This window comes from Megalops cyprinoides, chromosome 4 (assembly GCF_013368585.1).
Source record: "Megalops cyprinoides isolate fMegCyp1 chromosome 4, fMegCyp1.pri, whole genome shotgun sequence".
Taxonomy (NCBI): Eukaryota; Metazoa; Chordata; class Actinopteri; order Elopiformes; family Megalopidae; genus Megalops; species Megalops cyprinoides.
In genome coordinates this window covers 9,981,527-10,001,524 of record NC_050586.1, presented here as the reverse complement: position 1 = coordinate 10,001,524, position 19,998 = coordinate 9,981,527, and the positions used below count along the sequence as shown (strand labels likewise).

Below are 19,998 nucleotides of genomic sequence, written 5' to 3'. Positions count from 1 at the left end.
TTTTTTCTTTTATACATGCTTTATCAATGCAGACATTTCATCAGCATACGAAACAAATGAGGGGAAAAGACTGAAGAACAAAAAATAAACCCTCCCCTTCGGCGGATCAATTACCCGGCAAGGAGCCTATTCTTGCCCTGTTAGCGAATATGGCTCTTGCCTCGTGTATAAAAGGGTGGTCGGCGGAACAGACGGCGCTGTGAGAGCCACACACCACACACCAACAGCAAGCAGCATACCCCTCCACTACACACCGCCCCGAAACATACCCACTCATTCCCGGTTCCGCAGGATGAGCTACCTGATGGACCCCATGGGGAGTCCCTCTTACCGGAGGGTACCAGACTCTCGGACTACCTACACCCGCACCAGCGCCTCCCCGTCCAGTAGCTTCCGATCCCAGTCCTGGTCAAGAACGAGTCCCGGGACCTCACTGACGACTTCTTACAAGAGGACCTCCGCCGTGCCCAGGGCGTACAGCTCCACTGTGCTAACCTCATCCGACAGCCTTGACATCAGTCCGTCTGCCTTCAATGGGGACTACAAGCGCTCCAACGAAAAAGAACAGCTACAAGGGCTCAACGACCGCTTTGCCGGGTACATTGACAAAGTGCATTATTTGGAGCAGCAGAACCGGGACATTGAGGCTGAGATCCAGGCGCTGCGGCAGAAACAAGAGTCCCACTCCCAGCTGGGCGACGTTTACGACCAGGAGTTGAGAGAGCTGCGCTCCATGCTGGAGCAGATCCACCACGAAAAGGCACAGCTTCAGATTGACTCGGATCACCTCGAAGAAGACCTGCAGAGGCTGAAGGAGCGCTACGAGGATGAGGCCCGCATCCGGGAGGAGACAGAAGCCACAATCCGAGCCATGAAGAAGGACATCGACGAATCTGCCCTCGTGAAGGTAGAGTTGGACAAAAAAGTGCAATCTCTTCGCGACGAAGTAGATTTTCTGCGCAGCCACCACGAGGAAGAGGTGCAAGACCTCCTGGCACAGGTGCAGGCGTCGCAGGTTAGCGTAGAGAGGAAAGACTTCCAGAAGACCGACATCACCGCGGCGCTCCGCGAAATTCGATCTCAGCTTGACGGCCACTCTTCTCAGAATCTACAGCAGGCGGAGGAATGGTTTATGAACCGCTTTGCGAAGCTGACCGAAGCCGCCGAAATTAATAAAGATGCGATCAAGGCAGCCCGGGATGAAATCGCAGAGTACCGCCGCCAGGTGCAGACCAAGAACATCGAGCTGGAGTCTGTCCGGGGCACGAAGGAGTCGCTGGAAAGACAACTGAACGATATCGAAGATCGCCACAATAACGACTTGAGCAGTTATCAGGTGAGGTCCGCCGGACATTGTTACAAAATTAGTTGATAACTTTTGGAGTGTTTTAAATGTATACAGTATGACACTGAACAGGAGAGGTCCATAACCATGGACACTCATACGCATATCCCGAATACACTGTAACAAATTAATTTAAAATTAGCAGTAAAGATGGAGTTAATCTGTATTTCACCTATATCTGCCTGATGAGGGATATCTGTATTATTTACAGATTATTAGTAGCAGTAGTAGTAGCAGTGTGTGAGATGGAGAAGTGAAACTTCTGCGCGTCACCTTTTAATACCTATGGTAATTACAACTGGCTTTTGAGACAACATCAAGAAAATGTCCACTTTATTTCGAATGAGAATTATAATAATTTCAGCGCATTCGTATAATGTTGTAAGATTAAACAGTCAAACGACTTTCAATTTGTTCAATTCAAATGTCTCTGGGGAGGGCAATCATCTAAATCTGAGGGTTCTGTGACAGAGACGACAAACCTCTCCCTGCAACTGATGACATTAACGGGCAAAACTGTCACTGTTATCTAATATATAAAGCATGAAAGTTCACTATTTCCCCTGTATGTGAACAAATCTTCGCAACAATAAGGTTTGTGAATTTGGATAGCTGAAAAGGTGGTTGCCCACCTAATGCTCTTTTTGCGTAATTCTAGGTATATTTGCCTAATGTTAGAGATAACAATATACATGTGTGGCTGTTTCACCTCACATTTAAAGTAAAGAGGGCAGTAAAACATCTCGCAGTTAATTATTCTCCTAATACATTTTACATGAGCTATCCGCTCGACAGAATACATCTAGCGAGATGGAACTAATCGGACTCCAAATTGCGTTGTCCGAGTCGTTTTTTCAGGCCGTTTGCTGCTGAGTTGAAAATGCATCCCGCATTAGCCTGCTACTTGCATCAGCCCACGCAGAGACTCCAGGGATACTCGAATTGTTGCAGTTCAATGTGGCTATCAGTGATGCATAACGATGGTATTTTTTTTTTATCTGAGTGATACTTATGTAGAACAAATTTATTATTTTCTGAATTTGTTTATAGCTTGTTTTATTATTGCCTCTGACATACAATTTTCTACATTCTGAAACAATGGCCCACTAACAATGCATAATGCTAACAAATAAATTTGCCATCTTACTACTTGTGTCTCTTACCACATCTCAGTATAGTTTTTACTTCTTTGTTTTTGACCTGTGATCATTTTTCCTGTTTTGGTAACAGTCCTTTCTCACATCCTCTCAATTTTATCTTCTAAAGGAGACAATCCATCAGCTGGACAATGAGTTGAAGGGCACCAAGTGGGAAATGGCCCGTCACCTGAGGGAGTACCAAGACCTGCTCAACGTAAAGATGGCTCTGGATATTGAGATTGCTGCATACAGGTATGGTCAGACCATCATGTGAATTCATATTTTTGCCTGGCAGACACACTTATTCAGCTTAATTTGGACATCCTGCAGCTTTTAACTATAATAACTAATAGTTCTGCCTCTTACTCACTCACTGAGGGAGTGGCTGCTGTAGTAACTATGGTTTACCACTAGGGGCATACAGGAGGCCATCAGAGAAGGCCAGAATGAACTGTGTTGGTTCAGTTCTTTTTATTAACTATTTATATATTCATGCATTATTAACTGAACCAGGTAAGGTTAAATTCTGTGTTCAAGGGCACAACAGCAGTCCTCCACATGGGGTGCAAAGCATTGTTTTGGTTGTGTGCCCAGTCCCCAAATATTATTCAGTTCCACATTTTAAACATCATAGCCAGTATGGAGACATACAACAGAGAAACTAGCCTCACTAATCTCAGTAGCGATGTTCTACTGTCTAAAAAATGTCTCTGGTCTTTGTTTGTGCAGGAAACTTCTGGAAGGTGAAGAGACCCGCTTCAGCACCTTCAGCCCCTCTTTCCCTTTCCGCCAGCCCATCACCCCCTCCAAACCCGCCAAAGCCAAACCCGAGACCCCTAAGCTGAAAGTGCAGCACAAGTTTGTGGAGGAAATCATCGAGGAGACGAAAGTGGAGGACGAGGACGCAGAGATCGAGGACACCCTCGCCGCCGTGGCAGAAGAGCTGGCCGCAGACCTTGGAGAGGGCAAGGAGGAAGGAGAGAAGGAGGAAGAGGAGGAGGCAGAGGAAGAGGAAGTAGTCGCTGCAGCTGAGGCCAAGGTGAGCGCCAGCCCCCCTGAGGACAAGGACGAGGAAGGAGACAAGGAGGGAGAGGAGGAAGGAGAGGGAGAGGGTGGAGAGGAGGGAGAAAAAGAGGAGGAAGAGGGTGAAGAGAAGGGAGATGAGGGAGAGGATGAGGGAGAGGGGGGTGAAGGTGAGGAAGAAGGACAGGATGAAGGAGGGGAGGTAGTGGAGGAGACTGCTCTTTCCACCAAAGCCGAGGAGGCAGTACCCGAGAAAGCAGAGGAGGGAGAGAAAGTGAGCAGTCCCGGAGAGGAGGAGGAAGAAGGAGAAAAGAAGGAGGAGAAAGAGGAGGGCAAAGAAGAGGCTGACAGTGACAAGGGATCTAAAGATGGTGAGGAGAAGGAGGGAGAGCAAGAAGCAGAAGGGGATGAGGGCAAAGAGGTAGAGGAGGAGAAAGACAAGAAAAAGGCGGAGGAAAAAGAAGAGAGCAAGTCCGATGAGGAGGCTGTAACCAAGAGTGAGGATGCCAAGGTTGGGCCAGAGAAAGGAGACAAGAAGAGCGATTCAGAGGGAGAGGAGGAAGCTAAAAAGAAGACAGACAAGGAAGACATAGCGGTGAACGGAGACGTGGAGAAGAGGGGCTCAGATGATGAAGATAAGGAACCAAAGGGGAAGAAAGAAGCTGAGGAGAAGGAAGAGGGAAAGGAGGGGGTCGTCAACGGAGTCGAGGAGAGCCTCACCAAAGGAGATGCTGGCCAAAAGGTGGTGATCACCAAGACAGTGGAGACCATCACCACTGGAGAAGACGGGGCCAAGCATGTCACCAAGTCCGTCACCGTCACTCAGACAGTGGAGGAAGTGGAGGACACGGTGGAAGAAAAAATGGTCTCCACCAAAAAGGTTGAGAAGGTCACCTCTCAAGCAGTCAAGAAAGTCACAGAAACAGAACTTAAGGAGTGAATCAAGGGAAGAAACAGGGAGCTATTTCTGACAGATAAGAATCAAGATATTCATACAGTTGAAAGATTACAAAAAACATACAAGACAGCCATAAGATGCAAGAAACTAATCCAAAATGCATGTTGAGCGATAGCTATAAATGGGCTTCACTACAGATGAGGTTGGTAGTCTAATTCTTTTTTTGAGCAGTGCGTGGAAAGGGGATAGGGGTGGGGCAGACCTGCATGCAATCTCAAAGAACTGGACCCTCCCTAGGGCTAGGGAGAGAAAATTCTTTTGTTGTAAGTATATGTACACATGCACAGTGTAAATGCAGACAGCATGGATGAATGAGTGATATTAGTTTAAGACAAAATGAGGTTTTTATTTGAAACAGGATTATGGAGGACACATCACATGTGATACACATTATGGTATCACTCGGATGGTCACTCTTGAGAAATGTTTTAAAAAGAAGCAGCTTATTTATGCAGAGAATGAACTGAGCCAAACACAATACTAACAGTAATGTAAAAATAATCATGAATAACAATAATGTACAATTTAAATGGAACACGATGGTTAAACTGTGGAATGACCAAAACTAAGTAACCAATGAAAAGAAACAGAAACGCTCCAAGCCTTAAAATGCTGTTTATCATTGTCAGTTATGTTTACCCAGGAGTGCAACGTAAAAATAAACACGCACATATGCACACGTTCACTCGGTGATGAACTGAAACTGAAACACAACAAAGGTGCTACAGTTTGCAACTCATGTCTTTGATTTGTGATCAATCTGTCATTGACATTTGCTCAATAAAGATGATACTGTAATACTGTATTGCTGGTGTTGTCTCATTTTTCCATTCCTCGTTGTCCTCTTCTGCATTTTTGTTTTTTTGCTTGCGTCCTCTAGATGAAGGGTATGATGATATGCTTATGGTGCCGAGTTTCCAATGAACGCGTAAATACCAGTGACAAATCACTTTCATTTGCATGTGCATTCAGGCTTAAAGAGAAAAGCTATTAATTCTTGCCTCCTCTGTGTAAGACTCAGATATCCTCAACTGACCTTAAAGATGTTGTTTGTGAAGGTATAGACAACAGGACCTCTATCAGAAAGGCCATGTGACTGTGAATAAAAAACACATCACATTTCTTCATCATTAAATAGCTATACTGTAAAACTGTAAAGTTATTTGCTAAATTAATTTGCATGCACTACTATTCAGCAAGGCAAGGAACAAACAATGAACAATAATGTTGCGTTGGCAGTGCTCCTGTCTAAATCCCTCCACTTACATAAAGTCATCGATTTAATAAAGATGTTAAAACAGTGATGATTCATGTATTTTAATTCGCATAATCCTAGATAAGGACTTTGGTCTAATTGGCTTTATAATTTTGGTGGTAGAATATTCAGAAAGTGTTGAAAGTACCAAAATACAGCACATTTTCAGTCTTTTTTATCACTTATTACAGTTTGTCAGTACATTGTTTTTTTTATTGCTGTGTGTGTGTGTCTGGAACCAGGGATAGTGCTGCTCTTCATAATAAGTAATAAGTAATGAGTAATAATTCCTATCTGGCTTTACTGTAGTCACAAAAACCCATGCTTAATTGTGAGGTATGAGGTATGGGATTAAATGAGGTATGGCATCTTCTTGCCCCTTAGGACTGATGAATTCATGCTGTACAAGCACTTCCGATAAGAGTCATATTTTTGTCAGTACCATAAAATCTGAAGAAATCTAACCACTGAAAATGAAATGCAAGTTTTAGCCTATATAAGTTATACACATGCTGGCCTTTTATTCATAGGCTAAGATGCCCTTTTTGCTTATTCATCATTGATGCCAGGGCCATGCACACTCTTTCTGAAGGTCAGGCACTCAAATTTATAGGCATGGCTTGGCAGTGGATGATCATTCGGGGCACTTTTGACTTTAAGACCTAAAGGGCAGGGGCTCAAGCACCTCCCCATACTTGCTCCTGATGCGCTAGTTTCATGTGCGAATGTAATCAAGGCACACTAACATGAGGAATTGTGATCCACAGTCAGGCTCATATACATCTATATGAATGCCTTTTCAACAAATGACGCCGATTGATTAATCAATGAAGTAAAGAGCAACATCCAATTACATCTCCTTCAGTACCAGAGGTGAATGCAAGTGTGTAACATGTGCTGTGCCTAAGAAAATGCTTTCACTTAATTCAGTTATGTAGACTTGAGTGGGGTGTTTTTATTCTCAAATTCAATCAGGAAAATAGCTAACAATGAACTGAAAAGGAAGACTATGCACAATGTTTCAGATTCAAAAACTGTAACAGTTTCATGGAAACTGCATGCCAGTTTGTATACAAAATACATTTGAACTGTCATAGCTGGAGTAAAGTCCTCTGGCTAATAGATTCTAAAAGTTTATGTACAACACATGTAATGTGATGTACTGTACCAGCAGGTTTAGGTATTTTCACAGAGCACATTTGCACTCTATAGCTTAATTCTTCAATATGCATACTCTGTCTTGGTTTCAATAGTACATGTCATGATTGTAATTTGTGTGTGTAATTCAGGGTCAAGCTGATGATCCAGACAAGGACATTCCTGGTCGTTGGTGCAGATTTGTTGAGCTTGAAACAAAAGCATATATAAATCAAAGTAATGCTGCAACAGCCTGTCCAATATTCTCTTCAAATAAAAGCTATTACAGATACTGGCATTGGAACAGATATCACTGCCAGTTGGATTATGCACTTCTTTAATCTTTAAATATTTTAAACACCGCAATGCAGGGATACCCCAAGAGCTTCTGTGAATAGCATAGCATTGGACAGCACCTGTCTCTTTGTCTCTTCTTTTGTCAAATAACATAAATGATTAACACAGTCCTCCGTCAGATCTGCTGAGAAGAGATTAGAACTCCCAAGTATTAAACCGGATCAATGCAACCAAAAGTGAAGATGATCTCTATGCATGATTATGATGATAATGATAAAAGGTACTTATTGATCTTTCAGAAAAAAAATAAATATATGTTTCTTGGCACACATTAGCACATCCAATCAACCACATGAATCAGCGTGTTAAGTTTACGGATACTTGTGTTGTGGTAGTCAGAGTGATGCTGTGTTGAGGTTTATCAGTTCATTTGCAGAGTTCACGCCATAATTGGAGCGGTCACTTCAGAATCCATTTGTCAACCCCAAAATCACAAAGTTTGCATGAAAGAAGTTCAAAAGCACATGCATTTGAACTAAACCAGGATTTATCAGGGTAAATAAACCTCTGATAGACCACCATGGAAATTAAAAGGGGATAATGTCAGAAGAGGAGCATCTGGGATGGGCCAGATCACAGACTACAGCAAAGGGCTGATTTTAATTCATGGACACTGGCCAAAACATTTTCCCTACCGCCCTTGCCTTGGCACACGGTCGAGCAACAGAGACCGGGGATGCTGGCGGACTGCAATCTAAAGCACTTACTGATATTGCCAAGGGCACAGGTGCCACACAGTGCCCATTCTTTAAACAGCCTCACGTCGGCAGGGGGACAGCAGAATAAATGAAGGGTGCTGCTAATTTAATTTTTTATTTTTGCTCATGGTCAATGCCCTTCCGAAAGTTCTGCATCGCGATGCATTTTTAGTGTTAAATCAATAACGATATGCTATTAGGCTGGGGCACGGCCACCATCGCCTCAGCTTCCCCCCAGTCTGCAGACAGTTCCACTGCTGCATTTGCACTGCCCCGATCCAGTCTCAGCATGCAGGGTCACATTAGCGTTAGGTTCTGTGTGCGTGCATGCGTGAATGTCTGTGTGCGAGTGCACAAATGTCTGTTTATTTGTCTATGCGGGTGTTCACATACATGTGTTTGTGTATATGTGTGTGTGTGTGTGTGTGTGTGTGTGTGTGTGTGTGTGTGTGTGTGTGTTTGCGTGTGTTTGCATGTGTTTGTGTGTGTGTGTGCGTGTGTGTTTGTGTATATGCGTGTGTGTGTGTGTGTGTGTGTGTTTGCGTGTGTGTGCGTGTGTGTGTGTGTGTGTGTGTGTGTGTGTGTGTGTTTGCGTGTGTGTGTGTGTGTGTGTGTGTGTGAGTGTATGTGTGTGTGTGTGTATGCACATTGATTGCACTTCTCTCACAACTGACTTTGGCATTATGATGTTATGATTAGACAGTGAGAATTACATTTTCTGAATGCAATTCTTATGATAAATACTCCCTTCCGTGACATTCCCACCACCTTCATAAAATGCAGTCTGTACTGGCTGTTAAAACACTAGTTAGAGTACATTACATTACTGGCATTTGACAGATGCTCTTATGTAGAGTGACTTACATAGGTTACAATTGTTTTACATGTTACCCATTTACACAGCTAGATACTGAAGCAATTCTGGGAAAAGTATCATTCCAAAGGGCGCAACAGCAATGCCACAGCAGAGAATTGAACCAGCAACCTTGTGGTTACAAGTCCTGCCCCTTATCAGTATGCTACCTGCTGCCCTTAGAGTAGGTTCACACTGTTCTACCATCATATTTTTTACATTCCAGTGTGGTCAGGCTACTTGTGTCTTTGCACGTTTCTGTCTGAGCTTGACTTGGCTGTTCTGGGATCCTTGTCAGCTGTTAGGTTGAGCTGCATCAAATATGTGCTAGATCATTTCCAACATTGACCTAAAAGACATCAAGAGTGCTCTCCATTGATCACAGTCCTTATTAATAAGTAATCCTCAGCATCACTTATAAAATAATGCTATTATCCTGTCAGCTGTTCTCTATGCCTAGTAGGAACCCTAAGGAAAGTGTGTTATCTATGGGTATCGTGAAATATAAACTGCATTATTAATTAGCATACTCCCTGAGCTGTACAACTTTTGAGGTCAGTGATAACTTCATAGTGTTTAGTGGGTGAGGAGTGGTCTACAGTCCTGAGAACACTCCCCACCCATATTCAGTCTGTTAAAAATGACCTTTGTATGAGAAGAAATCAATTTTTATCATATATGTATTTACAGGACCTTATCACTGCTGTTGATTAACTGATTGATTGAGAGGTAATGGTACTGGAAAAATAATACGAGACTCAAGGGCCTAAAAAACACACTGTATCCCAGAATACCAAGAATGAAGCAGCAATTCAATGCTGTGAGGTTGATTTTTTTGGTGTGGGCATGGACCACTAATCTTTGGGAGCCTAAAAAAATTCTTTTGTGAGCAGTTCAGTATTGTGCATATGGTGTCTGAGTTTGGTTATTGAATGACAAGTTTAAATTTCAGCCTCTGAAATCTGTAATAGAGAGCTGTATTAATAGCTATAACTTTTTTGTCTACTTGGCTAATCTCAGTGCTGCTTTGCAAATATAAAGTTAAAACCATAATATTCAGGCTCTGGAGATGTGACCAAATTTCATCCTTATGCTTAGTTGTTACATTTGTGTTCTGAATGCTACAAGTTAGCAGTATTGTTTGAGTTATTAATGTGATACAAGTGAAGTAATAATGTGTATTTTAACAGGTTAATACTGAAATGGGAATATATCAATGCACCATGATATGTGTACACCCAAATTAAGCCCACCAACGTCTCTTTGTGATTAGTGTGTGCTGCTACATTGAACCCTTTGAGTTTTTATTTTTTAAAGATGTCATTAGCATAAGGGGTCAGGACTACTGTATTTGCAAAGCAATCTGCAAAATTATTGCTTAGGGGTGTACGATAATTTGCTATTAACTGCACCCATAACCATGCTGACATCTGACAGATTAAGATGTTCATGCAAAGGCAACAAAACATTATGAAACAAGGTATCAGCTCAAAAATGTAAAACACAACTGAACAGCAGTATTTTCAACGGATTAGCCCACTACATATTCTTTGCTGAGGTTTTGGTGTTGTAGGGACATAGCACTTATAACTTCAACTTAAAAGTATATGAATATGATCCCTTTCCATTCCATAGTTTCAGATCAATGTTATGTTTCACGAGAACACATGCTACTGTACCTTTATCCTCAGATCTCTGTTGATGATGTTATTGATATAAAGTGATCACTTATCCCCTAAAAAAATGACTCACAATAATAGAGTTTCACACAATTACGGGAAAACTCAATGTCACTGGAAAGACTGTAGTTGTAGTTTTTGTAGAAAACGCAAGTGTAATTTAAGTCTATTGAATAGTTTGCATGCTCCTTTTATTTGGCTCTTGCAAAAAAGAAGAAAGATATGAAGTTCAAGTTGGCAGGTATTCAGTCTTTATTTGTATTCAGCACAGTATATTGTAGACCCTCAGTGGAGGCATTTTGGCTAAGGCATTTTGATTTAAATCATTCCGTTCTTTGATAGGCAATTTGTGGTGACACATACAGTGTGGTCCATGTAGTTCTACATACAGACAGGTTGAAGCTTAAAGTCATTTATGTACACACATTTGGCACTCAATCTCGCACTCACTCACAACCACACACTTAAGTATGTGATCATGCATACCCTTCTTCCCATAATTTGTAGCAATTTAGCATCTTTGCAAGCAATCACATTTCTTTTATGTTGATGAATTGTTTTTCCCTTCAATGGACAATATCTGCCCACTTTTACAATAGAGCACCTCAATAATTAGTACACTTGTGAAGTTTGTTTAGATTTGATTTGCTTATCAGTGACATTTCATTCACCTTGTGGAATGGCTCAGGAATTTCCACTTACTCCTTCTTTTTCTCCTTTGGCTTTTCTTTTTCTTCCTTATCCTCAGCCACCTCTTCTTCTCCTTTCTTTTCCTCATCCTCATCTTTTCCTTCATCCTCATCTTTCCCTTCATCCTTATCTTTTCCTTCATCCTCATCTTTTTTTTCCTCATCTTTATCTCCTGCTTCAGCCTCAGCCTCTGCCTGCTCCTTCCCTTCTCCTCCCTCTTCCCCTTCCTCCTCTTGTCCTTCTTCTTCTCCTCCTTCTTCTTTTTCTTCTTCATCCTTTGCCTCTTCCTCCTCACCTCCTTCTCCCTCCTCGTCTTCTCCCTCTCCACCTGTCACAGAAACACAAATAATTTATTTCTACTATGCTCAAAAGCAGAGGTCAATTTCGCTCTAAACTGTAACAAATACATCTTAAATACCATCAGTGTATCTGCAAATCAACAATAACCGGAGAGGAGACTAACCCTCTTCTCCCTCCTGTTCCTCCTCCTCCTCTCCCTTCTCCTCCTCTTCCTTCTCCTCCTCTCCCTCCTCTTCCTCTGCCTCCTCCTTCAGTGGGCGGGCCTCAGCCTGCTGCGCTTGGCTGGCAGCGATGATCTCATCCGCCGAGGAGAAGGAGGAGCTGAGCAGGCGGGAGCTCAGCAGGTAGGGGGCGCCAGAGCTCACGCTGGACTGCAGGGAGAACACGGAGCGTCCGAAGGAAGGGGCAGCCGAGACGCCGTGGGAGAACATGCTGGACACGGCCCCCAGCCCTCCCACGCTGAAGCGGGTCTCCTCTCCTTCCAGCAACTTCCTGGAGGGAGACAGGGATGCATTATGGGAATAGAAAGATTTTGATTGTTAGAACTGGGGTAAGAGGTATTGGGCACTGGATAGAAGAGTGGTGGTAGTAATGGCAGTTGTGCCTATGTGCATAGCAGTGTAACCATTACCATAGCTGTAATTATACAGTGAGAGGATGCATAAAATAATGATTTTAAAAGCAGTTCTGAGAAACTGTCACACTTCCTTGTAAAAAATGTATCCCAAATGAATATGCTATTTGTATGCATTATGTCAATATTTACCCTTTTGTTTGTTGTGCGCTGTTTCTTTAATGTTGAATTCACGGCAACGTTTCATGGTTATTTCCTACCTTCTGACCCACTGACCTGTAAGCAGCAATCTCAATGTCCAAGGCCATTTTAACATTGAGAAGATCCTGATACTCTTTCAGATAGCGGGCCATTTCATTCTTGGTGGCTCTCAGCTCATTCTCCAGCTGGCTGATTGCCTCCTGTGGGGGGGGGGAGATACTGATCAGTAATGTTAGAATAGCCTGACTGTTGCAGACCTTAAAATAACCTGACTGTCTCAGTTTGTTTGACTACATGATGCGCTTTACATGGCATGACCTTACAAATATACAATTAGTCTGTGTGAAAATGTGCTCAGAATAGTGGATTTCTCCATTCTTGAACCTTTCCTGAACAGGGCTTGTACAGTGACTCCCCCCTCAGACTCCGTGCAGCACAAGTATTTCAGTTTCCTTGTGTCTAGTTAAACATAACACACGGGAACACAGCTTTAATCAAGGACATTCACTTCTCTGCCAGTGTGGCTTTGGTCATATGTAGAGCGGTAATCAAAGGCAGAATTACTGTTAAGACCTATTGGGTTTTTTCCAGAAACAGATTTGTGTTGGTCTTCTGAGAGTAAACAAGAACTACCAAGAACACGTGATAAACTATAAAAGTTTTATGTTAACGTTTTCAGGTTAATAATCTTGTATTAAATTGCAAATGTTTCTTTTCGTGATTAAATCACAGTCAGTTCAGAGCTTTTGTAGCATCCAGCTCAAGAGTTTCCTAAGTGCTATTAATCAATGCAAAGTTTCTCACAGCACCCCTGTGCCAGACCAAGACAGTGATGGATGCGCGCTCAGCAAGTCATGACAGTGCTTTCTCACTGTCTCTCTCTGTCTCACTCACTCCATAATTTATCTTTCTGGTGATGTGTCCACTCCAAGGGAAGAGTGCACTCTTAATTTTCCCACCAGAACTCAAGCCCCACACAGAAAACTTACAGATGATGCCTCAGTGTCTTTGAAAAGTAGCCTTATATCAATGGCATTCCCTGTGCTGCCTTTCTCATTTCAGTAAGAGGTGCCTGTCCATTACTTATGCTGGATCCCTAAGCAAGAGGTAATCCATACAGTTCACAGTGTCATTTCACTATACAGTTGAATTAACAGACTGCAGTAGAATATGTTGATGAACTTTGGAAATTTTACTTGAATATAGATTTGGATGTTTATCCACTTCAGGAGTGATTGTGGAGGAATTATTTTTAAAGAAAGAGTTGTGGAGTGTGCGGTAACAGCACTGACCTGCATGGCAGCGATCTCATCACTCTGTTTGTCTTCGATTTCCTGCAGCTGCTTCTCCAGCGACTGGTTTATGCCCTTGCAGGCCTCGATCTCCAGGTTTCGGGCTTTGATGAGGCGCCGGTACTCGCCAGCCTCGTCCTTGGCGTTGCGCATGCTGTCAGTGTGCCGGGCGGCGCTCTCCGTCATCACGGTCACCTTGGTGCGGAACCAGTCCTCAGCCGCCTGCATGTTGCGCTGCGCCAGTTTCTCGTACTGCGTGCGGATGTCGCGCAGGGCGGCGGAGAGGTCGGGCTTGGCCACCTCCATCTCCACGGACACCTGGGCGCTGTACTGCACCTGCGCCTGCAGCTCGGAGATCTCGCCCTCATGGATCCTCTTCAGGAAGGCCAGCTCGTCCAGCAGCGTCTCCACCTTCTTCTCCACCTCCGCCCGGGCCAGCGCCGCCTCGTCCGCCCCCTTGCGGGCCTCCATCAGCCGGCCCTCCGCCTCCTCGCGGCTCAGCACCTCCTGCTCGTAGCGGCCCTGCAGGCCCTGCAGGGCGTCCTCCAGCCGGTCCCTGTGGGTCTGGGCGGCCTGCCTCTCCCCCCGGGCCTCCTCCACGGCCATGCGCAGCTCCCGGAGCTCCTGCTCGTACAGCATCTTCAGCCGGGACGGCTCGCCGTGCTTCTGCCGCAGCACCAGCAGCTCGGCCTCCAGCACCTTGTTCTGCTGCTCCAGCTCGTGCACGCGCTCGATGAAGCTGGCGAAGCGGTCGTTCAGATCCTGCAGCTGGGCCTTCTCCTGCGTGCGCACCGCCTTGAACTCGGAGCTGACCTGCGCTGCCTGGCTCAGGTCCAGCTCGGCGGCGGCGGCAGAGGCCAGCGGGGAGGACATGGCGGCGAAGGTGCGGCTGTACGCGGGGTAGTGCAGACGGGCAGAGGACAGGGGGGCGGAGTGGCTGGAGTAGACCATCCGGGACCCGATCCCTCCCCCGCTACGCAGAACCACCCGGGGGCTGCTCTCCACATAGCGCCTCTTGTATGAGGAGAAGTACGGGTCGTAGCTGATGGAAGTCATGGCTCCTGGGGACGAGGTGCCTGGCTATCCTCTATCTCTGCCTTTTCGCTGCAGGTTTGATTCTGATCTGCCACTGCTGCCAGTGGTGCTTCGGCTTTTATAGTGCCAGGGAGGAACTCTGACGTAAGCGGTTTTTGAAACGCTGGCAGCAGGGATCGATAGCCTGCCGCCCAGCCAAGTCTTGGTTTGCCACGGAGATGGAGAGAAAGGGGAGGAGGGAGAGAGAGTTGGGCGGGGAGGAAGGGAGGGAAGAAGAGGATGGGATATGAGGGGAAAGAAGCGCTATAGCCATTAACCTGCAAGGAGTCTCTTCTTTCATCTCTGAAAACCCCGGTCTTTACAGATAATGATGAGAAGCAACTCATTAAGGTTATTTATGATCCAATACGATCACTCCTGTAATTGAATCTCAGCGCAGCAGACATTAGGGCTAATGCACGGGGATCGTCTGAACACACAGCATTTTCAACTGCTTGCACCTTACATACACAGACAGGCTTTGAGCTTTTTCATATCATAGCTTTTTCATGTGGAGATTCTCAAAATATTTTAACCATACCTATGCCCCCAGAATTTGGACAGGATATATTATGCACTGATTAGATGAAAATGTAGTGCTGGCTTCTGCAGCACCAGGTATGCACACTGCATTCAACAGTGACTCAATACTGCCCCTGCTGGCTGACATGGCAATTGCATACAAGGATGTACTGAAGCCCCTTCACTTTTTAGCGATGTAGCCTCCCAAGTGCGGTTGAGTCTCAGTATTCTCAGTCCCTACTTTAAGTGTCGTCATTTATTTTTCTACACTAGTATCAGTGCAAAACTGGCTACAGTTACTGCATTATTGACTAACAGACAGACCAACAGAGACAAAGATGGTCTGTCTGTTGGTCAATAATGCTACTTCAGGCTGCGATGTTCAGTTATATTTAAATTAGGATACCACTGTACTGATTCCAATTTTTTATTCATTTTGAAGAAGTGGTGGCTAATATTTGATTATGTCTAGTTTGCCCCTGTTTGCATACTTGATTTTGTGCTTGACCCGCTCCACTGACTTTGAATTGAATTATTTTACCCTTCCCCTCTCAGCCTCCTCCCAAACTTCCTGTCTGCCATGGTCTTCCTTCTGTCTCCCTCACTCAGTCATGTACACACCCCACCATCATCACCATCATACACACACACACACACACACACACACACACACACACACACACACGCACACACACCCAGGCTATTTCATCATCATCACTATCAAACTAATTTCACTCTGTCTCAGGTCCCAGCCAGTGGCTCCTCATTTCATTATTACACAGATGGCACTGGTTACACAGAAGGAGGGGAAAAAAAAGGCGATTTAGCAGAACACTTCCATTGCAGGGGGAGATTTAATGCAGAAGATTTCTTTAAACATTCGCTTTTACTGACAATTGGGGTGGGCTTTTCCCAGTCATTTTGCCCTTTACACCTTCTACCAAACAAGCCACAGTGAAATCCGACACCTCCCTCCCATTACCCCCCCTCCCCATCAGTATCTGTCTCTCTCCCGCCCTCTCTGTCATTCTGTCTCTCTAGGAAAGCAGACCGCAGATGCCATTAGTCTGGCTAGTGCCACCATGTGGTCTGAATCTCTGTATCTGCGTCTCACAAACAAAGATGTTATACTGGATTTAAGATATCACAGAACTTTTTACAAAAAACCCTTTTCATATTCATGTCAGCATTTTTATTGGATGTAAACCGATGCACATTCCCTGAATGCACATCACTCTGTAGAGAACAGTGAATAGAGAACTTGATTTTCGTCTGTTGGGCAAAAGGCATCGAAAATGTTCAGCCTTGTGTATATCCCCCTCTAGTGGTTATTAATATTGTAGAACACACCGCGATTGAATATCCATATCTGGAGATATTGCCTAATTTATTATTTCAGGAAGGAATGATAGGAGTAATATCTTTACGGATTTGATTGATTTTATTGCTAATTAGTTATAAAAGTTATAAAAGCCTGGTGGAGGGTGTGTAATTTTTCCTCACCTTGCTCCATCTACTTTGAAGTGATTTAAATACTTAGATGGATCCCTCATTTCAATTAGATTAGAAAGGCAGACTATTTTGTCAATTGCTTTCTCTTATCTCTTTAGAAGACCCTGACTTCCATATAGTTAATTATATGGCTCCACCTCACCATCCCTTAAGCCAAAGTAGTCTGTATCCCAGGGCAATGCAAGTACTAACAGCTATTTCTTTTTAATGAATCTTTAAATTCTTGAAAGTATTATTAGGCTCAGGGGTACTGCGAATGCTTCACGCTGTAGTGGTAATGGTTTGGGGGGGATGCCATTCCTGCCATGTCAGCAATTTTAAAGCTATATAACTGAGGAAAGAAATTCTGCTTCTCAAGGCGCAGAATGTATCTGCTTTCACATACTTGCTTTTATTTAGGGTTGGACTCCTGTGAGACTGTACTTTTAAATTAAAATGGGAGTTTCAGGTACAATGAAAAGTAGAGCAATTCCAGGCCACACGGCCCAGGTGTACGGTGTATATTGAAATGAAGCAATTGATTACTTTGGTACCTCTTGCGGCAAAACACACAAATTTTACGCTTTGGCATCTCACAGCGGGTTTGGGACAAGCCCTCTGAGACCCAATCTGTCTCGCAGTTTGTGTGGACACCGAAGGTTGGCAAATGCATTCCTTTTGACCCCTTCTCCAGCCAGTCCTTTGTTATATCTTGTGAGACACATTTTTCTACTCCCAGCTCTCCAATATAGATGTTAAATACAGCTGGGGTGTGTGCCAGAACCTCAATTTCTGAGGGACTGGGGGAAGCAAGCTTTTCTCTCTCACAGCACTTGACTGAACACTGGGAAACAGACTGACTATACTGTTGGCAACACAAGCCCAGCTGGAATTCCAGCTGGTAACCATGTCCAAAATAATTAATCATTTAAAAGCGTTCTCACTAATTGTTTGTTTGTTAAATTTTAGCCACATATCCACAAAGTTTATATGCAATAAAATTAAACTGATGAAACTGTACAGTGGCAAGGGATACATTTTTAAAGTGGTAAACGCATGGTGAGTGTGCACAGTAGAAAAGTATGCAGATTACGCACAATAACTATCAAATAATGTTGAAGTTACAATGAATATCAGGCCTAATATCATCAGATTTAAATGAGTGTAATAATCCAAATCACTGACGAGGTCTCAAGCCATCAGTAGGGAAAGGGACAGTGTATATCTGCTTGTGTTAATGCAGTGTTAGATTTTAAAGGGAGTGCCAACTTTTTGCTCATCACAAATGCAACAGGGGCACCTTTGAGACACAGAAAGAAGGATGAGTGATTGAGTGAGAGAGATGAAGTGATTGAGAGAAAGAGAGAGAGAGAAAGAGCCAACAGTATTGCTGCCGCATCCTGAGTCATCATTACATTCCTGCTGGCTCAGACTGCCATCTTATTCTCTCTACTTCCCTCTGTCTCTCTTTCCCTCACCCACTGTGCTACATAACATATTTCCCTCTTTTATAGACTGGCAATCTTTCCCTCCTGTCCCCTGCCTTCCTCTCCCCCTCATTCATCCTATATCCTCATTGCCTTTCCTCTCTTTCTCTGCATTGAGATCATTTTATCCAGGCCTCATGTATCTGTGCCAGTTTGGCTACAGGCCCAGCTTTCCATTAGTATCATGATATACTGCGGTCAATATACCCATTTTTCATCTTTTTTTTTTTTGTTTTATAACTGCTTCATTTTAGTTTTCATACAACAGACCTAAGTGGAAGAATCTCAATGATGGACATGCCAAAAAATTTCTAATGCCTACACAGCAATGGAATTTACATTATTGTGAGCATTCTTATGTGTCTGCTCAGTTACAGCTGATGGCATGAAACTTTGTGGCTTGCATTGTTACAGCCAGTTCCTGACTAACATATGCCACAACTGCTCCATATACCCTGAGAAGACAGTTTTACAAGAGAGCGTACTTTTTGTGTATAGGGTGTGGATGGGGGAATTTGTGTGGAAGCTTACCTGTTTGGAGATGTAGTACACTAAGAGCTGTATAAGTTACAAGCAAATGAGCCGAGAGGTAGATTGGAAACTTGGATTTTAACCCCTTAAGCATTGCAGGACCAGGACCAAAGTGTGCTGGTCTGTGTGCGCTCTAAATGAGAGCATACAACTCAGGCACATTTATGAAACAATGAGGGACCCCTATGTCCGTGCAATGAAATGACTGATTGAATCTTGAAAGCATTCCTTGGAATACTTGCAGAGGTGGAGTCACTCTATCATGTTGTAAAGACATCATCTATCTATCAACTTTAAAAATGTTCGATTATGCCGTATTTCAATTAACCAGTTTGTGTTACTGCAGGAGATTTCAATTGTATTTTGAAACCCAGGAAGCTGCCCACTGTATTTTGCATGCTGTGCAAAAGAGATCATTCCACAGTATCTTCACTATTGTTTGTTTTGCAGCCACAAGCCAGTGTGATTTACATGTCAATGAAACCACTGGATATTTGCAATTCAGGTTAAGTGCCCAGCTTTACACAACAGCAATGCTCCTTAAAAGATTATAGCTACTAACCTTCTGGTCAGACCAGAAGCTTTCTACTGCCCACTCATTCCAATAAAATGTGTACAAAGGATGTGCCAACTTGTGTTTGCCAACAGTGACATTTACAATGAGTTTCATCACAGCCTGAGGGTCAGGGAGTGGACAGTATATTTGACCACATCACAGTATGTTTGTGCTTGCCAAGCACATAGCCTTCCTGGTGGGATGCTGCAACTGGCTGCTCAAGGAAAGGTCAAGACTGTGTGCAGGTCAGATGATATAATCCCATTCAGTTTGGTAACCTGGTACACTTCCAATTACAGAAAGCCAGAGGCAACTTCCAGCATCCTTTCCTTCCTCCGTCACCCCATGCTGCAGCAGGCAAAGCATGCAACCTGAGACTAGCGGTAGAGCGAAGGGGTCGCCAAGTTCATTTTGGCAGCAGTGTGACTGCAGAGCTACTGTGTCTGAGCTGTTGTGCCAGAGCCAAATAATGTAAAGCTTGAATGGATTTAAAGGCTACCCTCTCTCTCCAGCAGCAACGGGTCAGTGCAGACACGGGGGTAAAGTCCAGAACAAAGCCTGAGCAGGACGCTGCAGGAAACTGCCAATGAGTAACCGTGATCAACAGTGATTATTTCACGAAGAAAACAAACGCTGAATAAAATTTTAAAAGCCTTTAATGGTCAACAATAAGACAAAACATATAAAAATACATAAAAACCAAACAAACAGAAAAAATGTCCAGTTGACAAATGCCAGCTGGTGATGTGCATTTATTGTGCTTTGCACATGTCACTCCCTTTGGGTGACAAAGGCCACCTCTCTGCATTTTTGTCTTCCTCTGCAGCGTAAAAATC

The 19,998-nt window shown here is 43.8% G+C and overlaps 2 protein-coding genes across 2 annotated transcripts; one reads left to right on the top strand and one right to left on the bottom strand.

The window, feature by feature from the left end:
* Window positions 1-209: 209 nt before the first annotated feature.
* On the top strand, window positions 210-4,531 carry nefmb (neurofilament, medium polypeptide b). Its single transcript, XM_036526554.1, has 3 exons — window positions 210-1,336; window positions 2,612-2,736; window positions 3,214-4,531. Exons 1-3 carry the CDS (start codon window positions 293-295, stop codon window positions 4,445-4,447), a joined length of 2,403 nt encoding a protein of 800 aa, XP_036382447.1. The 5' UTR covers window positions 210-292; the 3' UTR covers window positions 4,448-4,531.
* A 6,611-nt stretch (window positions 4,532-11,142) lies between these two features.
* neflb (neurofilament, light polypeptide b) lies at window positions 11,143-14,610 on the bottom strand. Its single transcript, XM_036526166.1, has 4 exons — window positions 13,502-14,610; window positions 12,285-12,409; window positions 11,598-11,926; window positions 11,143-11,462 (listed from the first exon to the last, which is right to left on the bottom strand). Exons 1-4 carry the CDS (start codon window positions 14,555-14,557, stop codon window positions 11,143-11,145), a joined length of 1,830 nt encoding a protein of 609 aa, XP_036382059.1. The 5' UTR covers window positions 14,558-14,610.
* Window positions 14,611-19,998: the final 5,388 nt, after the last annotated feature.

What these genes read in the sequence shown, in the direction of transcription:
- nefmb (XM_036526554.1), top strand. Translation starts at nt 293, where the DNA reads ATGAGCTACCTGATGGACCCCATGGGGAGTCCCTCTTACCGGAGGGTA. An exon ending in ACGACTTGAGCAGTTATCAG is followed by an intron (nt 1,337 to 2,611) that starts GTGAGGTCCGCC and finishes TATCTTCTAAAG; the next exon opens with GAGACAATCCATCAGCTGGA. An exon ending in ATTGAGATTGCTGCATACAG is followed by an intron (nt 2,737 to 3,213) that starts GTATGGTCAGAC and finishes TTGTTTGTGCAG; the next exon opens with GAAACTTCTGGAAGGTGAAG.
- neflb (XM_036526166.1), bottom strand. Translation starts at nt 14,557, where the DNA reads ATGACTTCCATCAGCTACGACCCGTACTTCTCCTCATACAAGAGGCGC. An exon ending in ATTGAGATTGCTGCTTACAG is followed by an intron (nt 11,927 to 12,284) that starts GTCAGTGGGTCA and finishes GTCTCCCTCCAG; the next exon opens with GAAGTTGCTGGAAGGAGAGG. An exon ending in GGAACAGGAGGGAGAAGAGG is followed by an intron (nt 11,463 to 11,597) that starts GTTAGTCTCCTC and finishes TTTCTGTGACAG; the next exon opens with GTGGAGAGGGAGAAGACGAG.